The sequence below is a fragment of the Ammospiza caudacuta genome, chromosome 1 (genome assembly GCF_027887145.1).
Source record: "Ammospiza caudacuta isolate bAmmCau1 chromosome 1, bAmmCau1.pri, whole genome shotgun sequence".
In the NCBI taxonomy this organism is placed as follows: Eukaryota; Metazoa; Chordata; class Aves; order Passeriformes; family Passerellidae; genus Ammospiza; species Ammospiza caudacuta.
Genome location: NC_080593.1, coordinates 112081703 through 112098550, shown reverse-complemented (window position 1 = coordinate 112098550; position 16848 = coordinate 112081703). Strand labels below are relative to the sequence as shown.

The 16848-nt window shown below is 38.6% G+C and overlaps 1 protein-coding gene across 2 annotated transcripts in view; it reads left to right on the top strand.

The window, feature by feature from the left end:
- NOL4 (nucleolar protein 4) overlaps positions 1–16848 on the top strand; it is a 186519-nt gene that overhangs the window by 97219 nt on the left and 72452 nt on the right. For both annotated transcript variants that reach the window (XM_058808766.1, XM_058808774.1), the window contains exon 6: positions 9599–9882. In XM_058808766.1, coding sequence (XP_058664749.1) covers positions 9599–9882 — 284 coding nt within the window. The remainder of the gene's footprint in view (positions 1–9598; positions 9883–16848) is intronic.

The following is a 16848-nucleotide window of genomic DNA, read 5'->3' as shown; positions in this document are numbered from 1 at the left end:
TTTGGTTTTTTTTTTTTTGGTTTTTTTTTTTAGTAGGTAAGATTTTTTTCCTTATTTCTACTCTGTTATGGTCATCTAGTGACAAGCACAATATTAACAGACATATGCTTTTTCATATTTCAAGAGGAAGCTTCTACTAAGCTTTCTGGACTTCTGTAAACAGGCAAATCCAGCAATTTGTTCTGTAAACTTTGGGCACCCAGGTCAGAATGTGGGTTAAATGTTGTTAAGGACATATAAAGCAGCCATTTCTGTTTATTCTTATGGCTTCTCCCTTCCTGATAAAGGGGGTATAATGAGCCTTTCCATAGCCTCTGCTCTTATGGAAGAGCAGGCAGCAATTTGCTGAGGGGATGCAGAGCTGTCAAACAATTACTTATTTTGCTTGTGCTCAGGGCTTCACCCTTCCAGAAAGAAATTCAGACTGACATCACTGTTTGAAGCCACACAACACACTAAACCTGGTGGGGTATATTTTAAAGGGCTTGATTAGAAATTCCAGGTTTGGGGGCATCCAGTCTGTGCAGAACTTCTTCTACTGACTCCAACTTGATCTCTCCTCATTGCTTTTGTCTTCTGGCAAATCCTGATGAAGTAAAATTCTACACTACACACCCACACTAGGTCCAAATGGTAGATAGATTTAACATAATTCCTTTCAGCTCCATTTGTGTTGCAGTTTTGGCACCAAATGTGCACCTACATGTTACTCTTTGTCTGCTATTGGCACAGCACCAGATTCTTCATGCTGCCAGGAACAGTGGCAGCTGCTGCTTTTGCTAAAGCATAAGCCTCTTCCTGCTGGACAAGATCTCTTAGGTTACCTCTTTTTTATAGAAAAGGCTTCATATTTCTCCCTTTCACAATACATTGCAATCTCAAACATCTTTGTTGCTGATGTGTTCTGTGCAGGGTTGGAATTTTAGTGACTCTCAAACCTAAGAGTCCTATTTGCCTGCCTGAGCCCTATTTGCTTGCCTGTCTCCCATGCTTCCTCAGTTCCTAGATTCTTATTAATAGACTGCTCTGCAGTCTGGAGTCCTCTTTGGGATGAGCACAAGACAATACCTCTGGCACCACTCAGGGTTGTCGGGCTGAGAATTGTCCTTCCTGAGAAGGAACTGCTTGTTCTTGCAGTGCTTGCCCAGGAGTGGAGCTCTAAGCCATGTTCTTGCTGCCAGATGACATTTTTGCCTGTCAAATATGATCCTATATGAGTCATAAAAACTTTTAGAAGAATTGCAGGTTTTTTTTGCCTTGAGAACTGCTTGATAGAGTCTTGGCCACAAAAAGCACCCTGGAGGTTTCTCTGGAGCAAGGGGAAAAACAGGGATTTTTCTCTCCAGAGGCAGTAAGGGCTCTGTGTTCTGAAGTGTAAATGCCAAAGAGCAAGGAAGAGCTAGATACATAGTTGTAATAAGGGCACTGTGCACCCAGTGAGCTTTCAAATTGGTTATTTATGTGTGCAGTACCCTCCTAATAGACATCTCCTTCATCTCCTTGCTGGGCATATGCAGGGACAGTCACTCTGCAGGCAAAAAAGTAAATGTGCAAGTCACTCATGAAGCTTTATAAATGAGCCCTTCTATAATGCTGTGACTGACAGGGCAGTATTATTTTTCTGATGGCTGTTGATGTCATGGAGTGGCAGTTGTTCACTGCTCTGTTATTTAACATTATAATTGAATAAAATAGCTTCCTGTTTTGTGCCTCCAACAAGAAGAGATGTTTACCCATGGAAAATTGTGAATTACTGAAATGTTTGTTTAATAATGAAATAAGATTTACAGCCTGGCTAATGCTGATTCCACTGTATGTGCATGTGTATATCAGGTTTACCATACTCTTGTTGACAGGGCTAAGGATCAGTTTTCTCTGTTCCTTTTTCTTTTCATAAACTCATGCAGTGAGTGATTGTATGAAGTAGCTCCTGTCCTATTCTTCCACCACTGAAAATAACAGTAAGGAATTTTTTGATAAGTATCACTGAAAGTGATGGACATTTCAGATTTAAATTCAATGCAGTGGGTTCCACAGCTGAATTCACAGAAGGCAATGCCATCAGGAAAGCATATATGTCAGAAGGAGAAAAAGAATTGTTATTGTTATTGAGGTTAACTGAAGAGGATAATTAATACATGTTCTTGACCAAACAGAGTCTCACTGGGAATAAAAGGACTGAACTCTGTGCACACCACCCGGCTCTGTCCTCTGGAAAGGCTCTTGCCCACCTCTTAATTCCTTTGCTTTGTTTCCTTAATACAGGACAGTGGAAAAAGAAAGAGTGGCAGTAATTTATTTTGAGGAGCAGAGAAGGGTGCTTGAGAGATTAATACAGGTTCAAAGAAAGGCTGGTTACTTGGAAGGAAAAAGCATGTTGAGCATCAGCACATAACTAGAAGCCACATCCTGCTCAGGAAAATTGCATTGAAAATTATTAAGGGCTCAGGAATCCACAGGAGGAAGAATTGTATATGGTTTTCTCTAAACATCTCCTAATAACCACTGATTAGGAGATAGGATATTGGACTAAATGGATTTTTTATCTCACAAACTATGGCCATTCTTATGCTTTATGAAATGGGAAGGTCTGAGATCACCTTTGTACCTCCATTAATTCAACCCCTGTTCTGTATAACAATGTGAAAGGGAATGGAGATGATGAATAGATAGGGTTGATTTGGCTTTTAAGTTATGTTCTGAACTTATGCTTCAAACATGACCTGTGATGAAAATGAAGCATAACCAAATACATAACTGTGACAAATTAGTATTAAACAGTCCTTGTGAAAAGTGGTGGGAGTGAAATGTGTCCTTGCCTTTTTATCAGTTCATTTAGAAAAGTCTCTATAATATTTTACACTACAGAAGTTTCTGTGAGTCAGCACTGTACACCACCTTTTGTCTGATTTCATGGTGTTCCTCTTCCAAAACTGCCTGCTGTCTGTTGCCACCAAAAGAGTGGGGTTTTTTTCATTAATCCCTATTAGGAAGATTGCCTTGGTGTAGTGGAATTGTGGAAGGGATTTAACTTAGTTTATAATGTTTATTTCTGCAGCATGTTATTTTCATTAAAGTTGTATTTTAACATAGGAAAATAAAGTACATGCACTATTGAAGCCAAAAGGTTAAGGAGAACAGCGTGGCAATTCAAAATTGGTCTTGAACCTGCCACTCTCTGGTCGGCAGTACTGCCTTTGCATGTGACCATGTTCAAATAGATTGGATTGCTAAGGGTGTAAAGTGGTGTTTTCAAGGTCTGGGCTGATGGTATCCAGCCCAACAAGATTAAAGCAACCTCCATCATCCAGGATTTTGGTAGACAATCTTTAAGAGTGGGTGTTATGACAGCCTGCATTTGCACAGCAAGAAGTTTCAGTCTCACTCATCCCACTCAGCTCATTCACTTCCAATCTCATCCTTTTAGAAGGAACAGTTACCCATCTTGCTGCTCTCAGAGATGCTCTGTCGACAAGCAGCCCACTCAAAATGTTCATTTAACCTGTGTGCCTGCTACCTCAGAGTTTGCAGGCATCAGTGTCTGTCTGCATGTGGGCCCTCCCCCATCTCTGTTCCTTAGAGGAGAATGAACCCAACAAGTGCCTTGTTCTTTTATGTGATTAATCAGACTCATTATTATCAGGAGTAGTTTTGGTTTGTAGGGTCCTCTCATGCAGTTAGACTGTCTCAAAATAGCCAAAGGTGTTGTAAGGTTAATTGCCTTTCTCTTGGTTTTGACTGGTTCCTAAGCAGGATATCTGCCTTTTAAATGGAGCTGAAATTCCATGTGGCTGTATGATTGTAGGACTGTCCCACACTACTGCTGTTAGAGCTACAGCCCAGTCCTGACTAGTAAATATGTTCCAGGTAGCTGAAATCTCAGCTGTATAAACTGTTAAAGCATGTTCCAAATCTGAATTGCATTCTCACCTGAGAGGTAATATGAGAGAGGGTCAGGATATATTCAGAGATTTGTCTTAATGCAGAATGGCTTGCTAATTCATTCCTGTCTTACCTGCAATATGAGAAATATGAAGAATTCTGGGTGATTTAGAGTATGAAACTGATAGCTAAGAGCTCCTTTAGAACATCTGGAGATTTTTCTCTCAAGGAGACAAGTGAGAGTATATGTTTGTACCTTGGTTAGTGATTCACAGTACTTCAGTGACACTTATATCAGAATTCAGATCTTAAATATGTGCTCTCAGAAAACAAGTGTTTGATGAACTTGTTATTCCAGCAAGATTTGGTGCACACTTCAACTTGTTTTCCTCAAGAAAGAACTCTTACTGAGAACAATGTTGAGCATTTGACATATCTAGTGTGAAGACAGCTCTTTTAGGGTAGAACAACTCTATGTTAACTTGTAACCAAAGAATCTCTAATTCTAGCTGTATATGTTGTTGGCCCATTCATAAATCTAGACATAGTAGGAGAAAGTAGAAGAACATTCCTATAAATTAAGACCTAGTTTCGTGCTTTAAATGAGAGTGTCCTTAAAATACCAGCTGCCACTGATATCACCTTGCAGAATCTAAGATGTACAGGGAAATTGGGTTGGGGTGGAGATTTAGGCCATGATAATGTGAATGTCTGAGGCAGAGAATTGAAGTGAAGAATGCAATAATTCCAAGCATCAAAACTCAGAGCATCTGTTTGCTTGGGCTTTCTTTGGCATTGTCTTTTCTTCCCCCATTTCCAAATTTCCTTCAAAAGCAGAGAGAAAAGCCAACACAGTGATTACTGCAATGAGCTTGGAAAATTCACAGCAGGAATCTGGAATTCTCATGTCTTCAAAAATAAATCTGGTGTCGCTTTGTATCTTGCTGGTCTCAGTGGGATCTGGAAGGAGGAACTGGAAGCTGTAATGCAATGTGATAAGACATTAACTTGAAGTCAAAAAATCACTGTAGATCTTGTTTTGAGAATTAGAATCATAGATCTGTAGAACAGGATTCCACTAGACCAGGTTGCCCACTGTGCCCTTAATCACTCCCAGATATGGGGCATCTACAACTTCTTGTGGCAACTTTTTCCAGTACCTCAGTAAAGCATTTCTTCCTAATATCTAATTTATACCTACTCTCCTTCAGTTTAAAGCCAGTACCCCTTGTTCTATTGATTACTTCTGACATGGAGAATACTTGGACTAAAGGTGTCCAAAGGGTGTTGTTCAGAGCAGAGCACAGGAACAGCGTGGAGCAGTGTGCAAGGTGAAAGAAGGAGGTGTTGGCACCAAGAGGTTTAGGAAATATTTGGTCCATGAATGAGAAGTCTGTGCCTGAGCCTAGAGAGTGTCCTGTGCTTCAGCAAGAATGTGGCTGCTGCCTCATCCAAAGATACTTTCCCTCTGCTTTTAGGATGTTTTGCTTGCTAGAGGGGTGATGCTTTTTAATCCCTGGAAGAGGATCTCTGCATAGTTGAAGGAGGCCCCAGTTTGCTGTTTTCAGATATGAATACATATTTTGTAGATAGATTCCCTTTTCAGGCTTAAGTAACAAAACCAGTTGTAGATTTACTTCCAGCCTTCCAGCATTCTTGGATAAAGGCTTGACAGCTGCACAGTTCCCAAAGACATGTCCTGCCCTGAGCAAGCAGCATTTGATGGCTGATTTTCTGTCATTGCTGATACTTGTGGATAAAAGCAGCTCCTGGGTGTGATGAAGATGTGAGCTCATCCCACAGCCTCTTTTATGACTGCCCTAATACCCAATGCAGGGCATGGGGCCCCTTTGCTCCCTCCCCCTTCTCAGCTCCCAGTGTCTGAGGCAGGCTTCTCTGGAAGCCTTTCCATATAATTCACCATGCAGGGATGGTTCAGACAAGGGACAGGATTTGAAAATGTGCTGCCCTGGCCTCAGTGGAGTTTAATGCTGTGGGAAGGGAGGCTGGAGTGAGCCCAGAGAGGAATGCTGTGGCTTGCTGAGCCTCCTGTGTGCGGGAGGGCAGCTCTGCAGTGGGTTCATGGCTGCTGCCCCTTGTGCACCAGGCTGGGGTGGACCTTGCCACTGGGGTGGACCTCATCTCTATGAATTCCCAACAAGGAGCAGGGACCAGTGGCCATAGTTGGACAAAGCCCCTTCTTCCCTGAGCTCTTCCCAAGCCACCACATCTCTGCCTCTATTGGATGGAGGGGAAAATAATACTTGGTAAGAGAAGAGGCTTTTGGCATTATCAGTTCATTGTTTCTGAGGTGTTGTGATAGATGAAGGTGAGGAAACTGTAAGCAAGCTGCTGCTCCCAGTGCAGTCCCTGCTTTAGGTGCAGCCCCACTCAGCAGCTGCACCAGGCGCTGTCAGGAGCTGAGGTCTCACCTCCTGCCCCTGGCAGAGGCAGTGGCCACTGGGGAATGTGGTGTGAGGGACAGGTCTCCATGGATCTGCTCTTGCCCCTTGGCATCCCTGTGACAGCCATGAGTGCTTGCAGTCCCTGCAGGCCGAGGAGGTGTTTGGGCTGTGGTTGCCTGTATCCAAGGATGAACATCACTTTCCTCTCCTGGGTAAGACCCTCTTGCCTTTTTCCCCAAACTCAGACATTCCTGATGTGTTTTGTGCTGATGATACCTTCTGAGAAACTCTTGCTTTAAAGTAGTCTCATTCTTAGCAAAAATAGACAGCTGCCCAGGGAGGAGGAATGTACTAAACCTTGTAATCTGGTTACCTTGGTAACATCTGTGAGAAACTATTGCTAAACCACTTTCTATTTTTTCTTCATCTCCTTTATGGAAATACATATTTCTGTTTACTTGACAAAAGTGCAATTTATACCATACCCATTGTGGCCATTCTCCTGACCATTATATTGACAAAAAAATTCCCATCTCTAACAAGCAAGGTTAAATTACTGTAAGAACAGATATTTGACTTTATAGTAGCAACCAAGATTTGCCATCAAGTAACTAAACTTTTGCAAAGAAAAGCAGAAATCTTATAAAACTTTTCTATTGTTTCAGAGTATTACAATGCTTGATCACATTTACTCAACATTGAGTGGTCATATTTTAGAACAAACATGAGATTATTTTTTCTTCTCATTGTAACATTCTCACACATTTGTAAGGTTTAGTTGTCAACCATGTGTCATACAGGGCAACAAAAAATGAAATTAAAGCATTATTGCTGGGCAAAACTAACATCTGTGCTTGAGAATTGGCTGTTCCTGGATCTAGCTCTTAGCACAGCTCCCACCACTCCCATCCAGCCCTCTGTGTCCTGCTGGTGGTTCCTCTGCACTGCATGAGCCGGGACACTGGAGTGCCAGCACACACAAATTCCCGAGGGATCGGACGTGTGTGCTGCTGGGTAGGCAGTGCCCTCACCTTTTCGGTGGCTCTTTGTATCCTCTGGTTACTCACTTGTTTCTATCTTTGCTGCCGACAGCAGGGAATTTTCTGAGCCCTTCAAAGGGAAGAGCATCCCTCACTCAGTGACCCATTCAGTAACTGATTTAATTAATTTGAAACTAACTGTCACTTTTTAAACTGTTAATCAAGAAGACAATTATCTGCTAACAGTCTTAAACACAACAGTAATCAAAGTGTTTCTCTGTTAAAAAATGTCTGGGTTTCTTTCTGTTATCTCAGAGCAAATCAGTTGGAAGTGTGTCTATTTTCTTTAAAAAAAATAAAGACTCTATATTAGAATTCCATTTTCTAATTTGGAGTAGTAAAACTGATGATTTATTTCTGAGAGTATGTTAGAATTTTAGCCTTTTTTATATGTTATGGCCTTGAAGACAAAAGTCTCAAGGCATGATATAAGGTTTATTAAGGATAAATCCTGATCGTTTTATTCACTTTCATAGCTGAAATCCTCAAGCAGCATTGCTCTGTTACAAGTTTGTTTGGTATACACATTTAAAAGTCTTATTCTAGGAATGTTATGTAATTTATTGGATAGACATTGGTATTCCCAAGAGATAATGTAAAAGTGATACATACCAAAGCACAGTTGGCTGTTTTTTATTCTAGCCATTGGTTATACAGCTGTTTTAGAACAACAAAAAATGGTCCTCAAATACAATTTTTAAAATTATGACTCTTAATTTGTATTGTTAGAAAATTCGATTTTTTTCCCCCAGGTTTACAAAACAAAGCAATTTTTTAAAAATATGTTCATATTGCATGCCCAGTCCTGTATATATTTATGGCATAAAAGTTTTTTTGGAGTGCAGAAAGAGAATGATGTATGATAGCTTGTCTCTGGTTTTTCTAATTCAATTGAATTAGATCACTACCCATTTATCCACTATTTTCTTCTCTTTTAAAAATCTCATCTGAGAGCAGTGAATAGTTGTTTTTTACTGTAATAATGATGGTGAGTCAACAATTTGATTAATCATGTAGTTAAAGCATGAGTATTTCTGAGCAGAACTGTTAAAGCATGTGTCCAGATGGGTTTTTTGAATTCCTCATGTGTATAAATGTGTTTTCTCCTTTTCCATAGAAGTTGTTTAGAAGGGCCTAAAAAAGATGGTATATTAAGGTGCTAATATATGAAGGTCCATCTCATTTCATATCTCCAGTTTCAATCTGAATGCATTCCTGACTACTGACCCCTCAATTTTGTTTCCAGCTTCATAGTCTGCAATAAGCAAATGCCTGTAGAGTCCTGGGCAGGTGTTTGCACCATGAGCCAAACAGTGTAAATTGACAGCTCAGAGGTGCTTTAGAGAACAAGAAGATGGCAAAGTGAGTGCCAAATTCTACTGCCATTTAATCCTTTGAAAAATAAAATGTTTTACTAAATAGGCTGTTGGCCAAAAGATTGTTTAGAAGTAAAGAAGGGCTGAGTGGTAGGACAGGTGACAAATTCCAGTATTGACAAGATACACAAATCTGTAAGTAAGTGAAGACACATATTAAAATCATACAATCCAACTGTAAAATCATAAGGGTAACAATGACACATCCAGAGTTTCTGGATGGAGTGTTCAGGCTTATAGTTTAGTCCACTATTTATCAATATTTTAAAGTATATTATAACACACAATGAATGAAAGAAGTGAATGGGCCCCTGAACAAAATGAAGACAGGATATTTATTTCAGGAATCAGCTCTTCTAGTATAATCTCTGCTGCCAGCAGTGAACACATCAGATTTATTTACACTGTATCTCTGCAAAAAGATATTTATGGATATGACACGTGCTGTTCTGCACACTTAAAACCTGAGATTCTGATTTTCTCTCAGTACCATGTGCACCTCTGTTGATTTCACAAATATGTGATAGTGCACTAATGAATGTGGTATAAGAATCTAAATAGATCCATAGCCATATGGACAGCCAGATTGATCAAGGCAGACTTTATCATTTTGTCCCTAAAAATCCTTTGTGATTATCCTTTATGTACACAGTGGTGCTAAAGTGTCAGCCCAGACAATTTCCCTTTACTTAGTAACATTTTATGGATTTACTTCAAGCTTTTACGTGAAAACATGGAGGAGTGTGTTTGCACTTTTTACAGAAATTTACTGGTGCTAGTAATAGAAACAGCTTTCATTCTGTTTTGAAAAAAAAATTGTGAATCTATAAATTATTTTTGAACTGGACAGAGATGATTATGTGGCATGTGACTGAAAATATGTCTTTTTTAATAGATGATTCAGCTGCAGAGAGTTTTAATGGCAATGAGACCGTGGGACACAGTTCCAATGCTTCAGGGGGAACACACTGCAGGGAGATGGCAGAAACCAACAGTAATGGCAAAACAAATCTGGAGCAGGATGAGCAGCCTCTGAACCTGAGTGACAGTCCCCTCTCTGCTCAGCTGACTTCGGAATACAGACTAGATGATCACAGCAGTAATGGAAAGAACAAATACAAGACTCTCTTAATTTCTGATCTCAAGATGGAACGGGAGGCAAGAGAAAATGGAAGCAAGGTAAGATGCTTCCACATGGTCCAGATATGAAGCATGTAGTTCAGAAAAGAAAAAGATTTGTGAGGCCAAACTAAAGGTTTTTCCCAGCTAAGCACTTAATGTGATGTGTCTGATGTTTGTCAGATCATTATTTAAATGCCATACGAAGATTTGTATGCTCTGTTACACATATATGATGCATACGTACATTAAGTGTATGTGGATGTACATGGGTAAATATATATGTATAGGCAATATATTGTGCTGACACACAGGCAAAAATGGTGTAGTTCTCCATCAGACATGATTTTTATCAATTTTATAATTTATTAAGAATGGTCTACATGAACAAATTGAAAAAAAAAAAGTATGTAAATAATATTAGATATATATTTAGATATAGATATATATAAAAAATATGGAGATATATATGTATGTATATTTGCAGATGGCCATCTCATCACTTCTATTATGTATCTGTAGAATTTTCATGGTTTAAACACAGCTGGCAACTAAATACCTCACAGCCACTCTCTAACTCCCCTCTCTGCCTTGGTGGAGTCAGGAGGAGAATGGAAAAAAGGTAAAACCTATGGGTTGAGATAAGAACAGTTTAACAATTGAAATAAATTAAAGTATATTGCTACTACTACTACTGATAATTGTAATGAAAAGAATACAACAAAAAGGGAAAGAGGAATAAAATCTAAGAAACACAAGTGATGCACAATGCAGTTGGTCACAACCCACTGACCAATGCCCAGTCAGTGTCTGAGCAGCATTTGACAGTTTCTGGCCAGCTCCCCCCAGTTTATATACTGGGCAATCCTCTCTGTGGTGCAGAATATCCCTTTGGCCAGTTTGGGTCAGCTGTCCTTGGCTTGCTCCCTTCCAGCCATTTGTGCACCTGCTCACCAGCATAGCCTGGGAAATTGAAAAATCATTAACTTGGGATAAGCACTGCTTAGCATCAACTAAAACATCAGTATGATATCAATATTATTCTCATACTTAATCCAAAACACAGCACTATACCAGCTACTAGGAAGATAATGAACTCTTTCTCACCAAAACCTGGACAAGAATTAATCCATATGAATGTTAAGTGTGTATGGCCAAGAGAATTCCTACCAGTGAATTATCAACATCTGAAAGGAATAGATTTGGTTTCTTCATGATTGTGTTATGCAGGCACCTAACCTGAATTAAAACTGACAAGTTTGCTTTAAGAAGCTGTAATCCCCTGAGGGCTTTTCGCTGTCGTTTCTATTGTGTGGGTAAGGAGAAGCAAGGATGTTATTTTGTAGATAAAGACAGATCTCACAGATTAAGTTAGCTAGCTTACTAGGATGGTGTTTTTCATGAGGGCCTATGGTAGGGAGGGTGAAGAAATGGCATATGTCATAGAATTTAGTCATTGATCTTACTGGTCACACGTTCCTTTTTTTTTTTTTTTTTTTTTTTAATTAGTATCTGATGACCAACTGGCTTACCACTTTTACAGCAGCAGTAATAGGATGTGAGTCCTGGATCCAAAGACTATTAATGCTACTCACTGGCTTTCAGTAGCCTGGCAGCATAGATATACCTTGAATGGGGACATTTTTTTACAGGGCTTTGAAACAGGAGTGTTAAAATCCTTAAGCATACTTAGAAAGGGATAATACATGAGTGATATCTAGAGAACAACATTTAATCATACTAAGGTTTTATCTCCTATCTTCATTGCCTGTGGAGTAAAAATGAAAACTTGTAATGATTTTGTAACTTTAGTGCCTAAGTTTTAGTGGGTGGAACAAAGGGAGACTAAATGGGAGATTGTTAGTCTTTCTCATGGCCATTAAGCAAATCATGTATCCCAACACTTCTCCATGAAATCTTTATGAAAAACTGTTTATCTGTATGGAATACTTTTTTTCTCACAAACTTCCATTCTCTGGAAAATGTTCTGACTAGCTGTAGCCTCTGCCTGTGTATGAACCCCAGTGCTGGATTTACTCAGTACTTTGAGTTGCACAGCGGGTCTCAAATTGGCTGATATGAACAGTATCTTCTTTTGCTTCAGGGCAGATTGTTCTAATGAACCTTTTATAGGCTCATCACCCAAATATTGACAGACACACAGGCTCTTTTGCCTGAGGTATGTTGTTGCTTGTGCCATCACTCTTGCAAATACACAAATAAGCTTGGCAAAGATGGGGAGGAGTCTTAATGTGCCACTCATTTATAGCTAAGACAAGAACATAGCCTAATGTTCACTTTCCAATTTGAATCAATTCCAACTCCGATGCAAGAAAAATGTATCAAAAAGTGTTAAAAATCTATAATGAATTTAGATGACAATCAAAGCCATCTCATTCTTTACAAATTTTGAGGCCAGAATCATCCCCCACATCAATACATTCTTTCACACTTGCTGTCATCCTGCCCACTCTATATTGCCAATAATATGCAGATTTGTCTCCTCTTTTTGTCCTAGTGAAACTCATGTTGATGCTTAGAGTTCATTTAAGTATATGATTAATTAGATATGCAGTAAAGATTATTAAATATAGAGTAAAGACTTCAGGAAGAACACAATCCTCAGATAAACAAAATTTGTTAGAGATTTGTAAGATGAGTTACTGAAGAAAATATCTAGTTTCTAAATATATTTGAATTAATGGGCTAGTACTGAAGGAAGAAATACATTATGCTTCCTCAATGACCCATTTAACCTGCACAAGATGGTGTTCTCTTGGGAGTCAAGACTGGGAAACTCAGGGGCAAAGGAATGGAGCTAGGAGGATCTCTTGGCTGACATGTTCTGATAGATAGATAATTTTGTATCTGCTGCAGAATTTTGATCAGAAGAAGCTGTTGAGATAAAAATGGTAGTTTTTCTATCGTATTTGCTTTAAAAACATGGGTGCTAAAAGGTAAATATTTCTTGAAAATGGTTATTTCTTTTTGGAAGTTAAATTTTCAGAATATTCATCTTGTCCATACCTATTTTGCTATAGGAAAAGTTGTGAAGATAGTGATATTATTCTTCAAAAAATCTTGGTTGTCAAAACAGGGATACTTAACATTTTCCTATAATCATGCCTATAGACACAGAGGACATAATTAGTGCTTTTTAAGAAAGTAAGGTTTGTGTTTTTCTTGCCTGAAAAAACTTAGATAAATAACTGGAGATTAGATAACCCTATGAACAGCTACAGTATATTATTTAAAGAATGCTTGGTTCAGTTACTTCAGAATATGGCTTTTAAAACTGGTGTTAGTAGCACTCTTTAAACAAGTATGACATTTCAGTGGACACTGTTACTTTTAACCCTCAGTTCAGCCAGTAAGTATGTGTGGTAATCTCTTCTTTTTACAAAAAGATCATGGGCGCCGTGGAGGGAGTTGGCAAATTGTAACAACCTTAAAATCTGATCCAAAATATTTTACTATTTACTGAAAATTGGTTGTGCAAGGAAAAAATGGGCTTTCATAGTTTTTAATGCATATATGTACACATAATTATGTATATACATTTTATTTATATGTACTTTTATTGAGCTTATATTAGGAAACAGACCCTCCAGTAAGACCTAGTTGTTCACAGCAGCAGAAATTTCTACAACCATTTAGGGCTAAATTGAAGTTAGTGAAATTTTGCATAGCTGAAAAAACACATACCTAAGTTTAACTTACCTGGTCTGGGTCTTTGTACTAGAAATCATGTTGAAAGTATTCATCAGCAAATGCTCTGCAAATGTGGTTGTATGAATTCAAATAGTTACATGCACATATAAATTATTTTAGATCATTACTTATGTGTGAGCCTGCTGGGTTTTTGTATGACTGCGGTGAAGTCTCTGTAGCACTGAGGTTTTTTATTAGATTCTTTTGTTATTGCTACTTCCTGCACCATATATTTTAGTTTGAAAAGTTATTATATAGCTTTACCTCTTTTTCATTATTTATTTCACTAAATACAGCAAGCCTCCTTGTTTCAAATGATTTTGTCTCTTTTGCATTTGGATAACAATGTTATTTTAATATAGTATGAGAAAACAGGCTTTTGAGCTCACCAGTCATACTTACATTGTGCCATTATTTTACCTGGATTAATAAATGGTTTGTTATGTCTGCATTGCAAAGGGCACTCCTAATATGCAAAAACTTCATTGTGGGATTTTCCAAATAGAAATATATGCTACTGATCATAAATGCCTAGAAGAGGCATTAAAATGAGTTAACAAGGACAACATATGTGCTCATTTTGACCAGATACCTACTAATTGCAAAAAGTTGGCTTTTTTTCTTTCTACCAGATGAAATTTCTGGTAGAAAGTTGGACACCTCAAGTCCCTCTGGATGTATGGTAGCCTAAGTTAATATGCATTATGTTTAGCTCAAGTGTATAATTGGCTTCTTGAAGAATTGCACAAGATAAGAAATATTTCCTTTAAGTCTGGAAAGTAAAACATAGTTTTAAAGGATAGAACAGTAAATAATGATTGCTGCATACCCTGACCTTTAATTATAATACTGCATTCTAATGTGCATGTCAATATAGCTACAGTTGTTCACCATGAGGCACAGTTTTCATGTAATCTCTAAAACTAAAATCTTTCTGTCTCTCCTTTAATGCTGGGCTTTTGAAGTGTTTCTCAACCTTTTTTCTTGATGTAAAGAGCAGTGTTATTGTCATGGGCCATTGCTGGGGGCTGTTTGCTTCCAGCAATTGCAACTTCAAACACACATTATTGTTGCAATGGATGTATCTACACTCTGGCAGGTTAACTTGGCACAGTCTGCTTTTAACTCAGGCCCCTCTCCAGGAAGGTATTTAAAGGCTGTAACCTTGTATGGCATCTGAAAGCCAGAGCATGTATGAGGTCCTGGGTGAAGTCTGAAGCTCCTGCACTATAAAATTTAGTCATCTTCAGTGATTAGTCCAGCTGTAGAATCTTGTAACATCTGTTTTGATGGAGCTCATCATTACCAAGGGAAACCAGGCATGACTGTCCAAGCAGCCTGAGCTGTGTATGCAATTATACTGATAAGCCTGTGGTCATCTGTGGTGAATCCTTCTGGTTTCCAAAAGTGCACATGAATTTAGTCACGGATAGACACCACCTATGAGGAGCAAGGCAGATCTCGATGAATTTCTTCCTCACTCTCTTTTCTTCTAAAAGATATGATTGCATCTTAGCAAAAGGTGGAAGGTCATTCCTTAAATCCAGCGAACGTCATCATATCTGACATTGTGTTTCTGAGACAATGGAGTCACTGCCTGCCTAGTTCCCTGTGCTTCTGTCTGCAGGTTTCCTTGGGGAAATGGCCATGGTTAGAAAATAAGAAACCATATGGCTTTTTCTAAAGCAAGTGGAATCCTTAGGAATTGCAGTGCACTTTTAATTGAGGCTGATAGAGGCCTATCGAGAAACTTATAAAGTAATTTATTTTAAAAAATTGTTAATAAAATGTTAAACAGGTTTGCAGCTACTTGAAGCAGGAGTTAAAATGAAGACTTTGGGAATTTGCATGTTATTAAGAACGGTGTTGGAGGTGTTGTTTTGGGTTTTTTTTCCTTTCTTTTTTTTTACTTAGTAATTCAATTTTTTTTCTTTCATCATCATCATTATTTATATTTAAGTGGAATAGACAAGTTTCAGCTGAATGGGAGCATTGTGCTGTGGTTCTTATATGAGATGGTTACCTCAGCTCTAAGCAGGAGGGAAGGTGGAAAGGGCAGGATAGAAGTGTCTCCTCCTCTTTTGAGGATACCACTAAAATCTGTATGTTGGTTTTTTAGTACAAAAAGAAAATACCCTTTTGCCCATCTAGTTTATTTTGCTAAATACCCAAGTTAAGATAATCTGGATTGAGAGTTTAGCCTGTCAGAAAGGATCTTTTGATTCCATCTCGTCTCTCCTCAGAACTTGTCATTGTCTCCCTTGCTTGAAGTTGGATCTCTTGGTATGGCATAAGAAGAAATTAGACTTTTTTGGTTTTGTTTGTTCTAACTTTTATTTCATGTTTTATTTCATTTCCATGGTCAGACAGAAAGTGTTCAAGCAATGCCATGTTTTACTGACTGCTGTTTTGTTTATGGAAGTATCTTAAGAGTCTGCAGTCCAGGGGTTTGACAGCTTTATTTTATGGCTTAATTGTTAGGACTAGAAAGAGACTTAGCATGAAATACTGTTTGCTACTGTCATAATAACTTATGAAGAGTGGAGCAAAGTCTTGTGAAAGGTTTAGAATATGTTACTACAAGTAGTGGCATACTAGATTTTGAGCAAACAACAGCAGGAGTGAGGCAGAAGGCAAAGCCAGCATTATGAACATTCTGGAGGAATGAGATACCAGCACAAAAAGAGTCTGCAGCTCCACTAGGGTCTAGTCTGCTTTCACCATTCCAATCATAGCACTGAGGACAGGATGGTGACATATTCCAGCTTTGCCTTAATTGCTACCCAATCATTGGTTCCATCATTGCTGCTTTACACTGAATCTGTGGAAATAGTTTGTACTGAGATTTAAAAGTAAAGATGATAAAAGAAGGGAACTGGAGGCAGAATCCACCCCTGCCACCATCATGTGTAGGTGATACGAGGCTATATCTTTATTCTTGCATCCCACAACTTTGGTGTGTGAAGGCAGGCTCAGGTGTTCTGTTGAAGTATATATCTTTTTTCTCTGCTATGCTCAAGTTTGTGCAAAGGTCACTGGCATGTCAGTGCTTTTCTCTTCTTGGGAGATAGATATACTACAGTAGAAGATAAGCCTGTTCTCTTCTCCTGTGCATGGAGAACTTCAATGAAAGGAGAACAAAAAGTGTATGCAAGCAGTTTTGTGACTTCCTAAATTTTTTTTCTGCCCACTCACCTACAAATTAACCTGTTTTTTTCTCTTTCCCAATGAATTTCTGCTTCATGCATAGGGGTTTTAGAAGTTGCTCTCATAAAGTCTGAGTCCTTTATGTTTTACTCTACCATTTTATCTGAC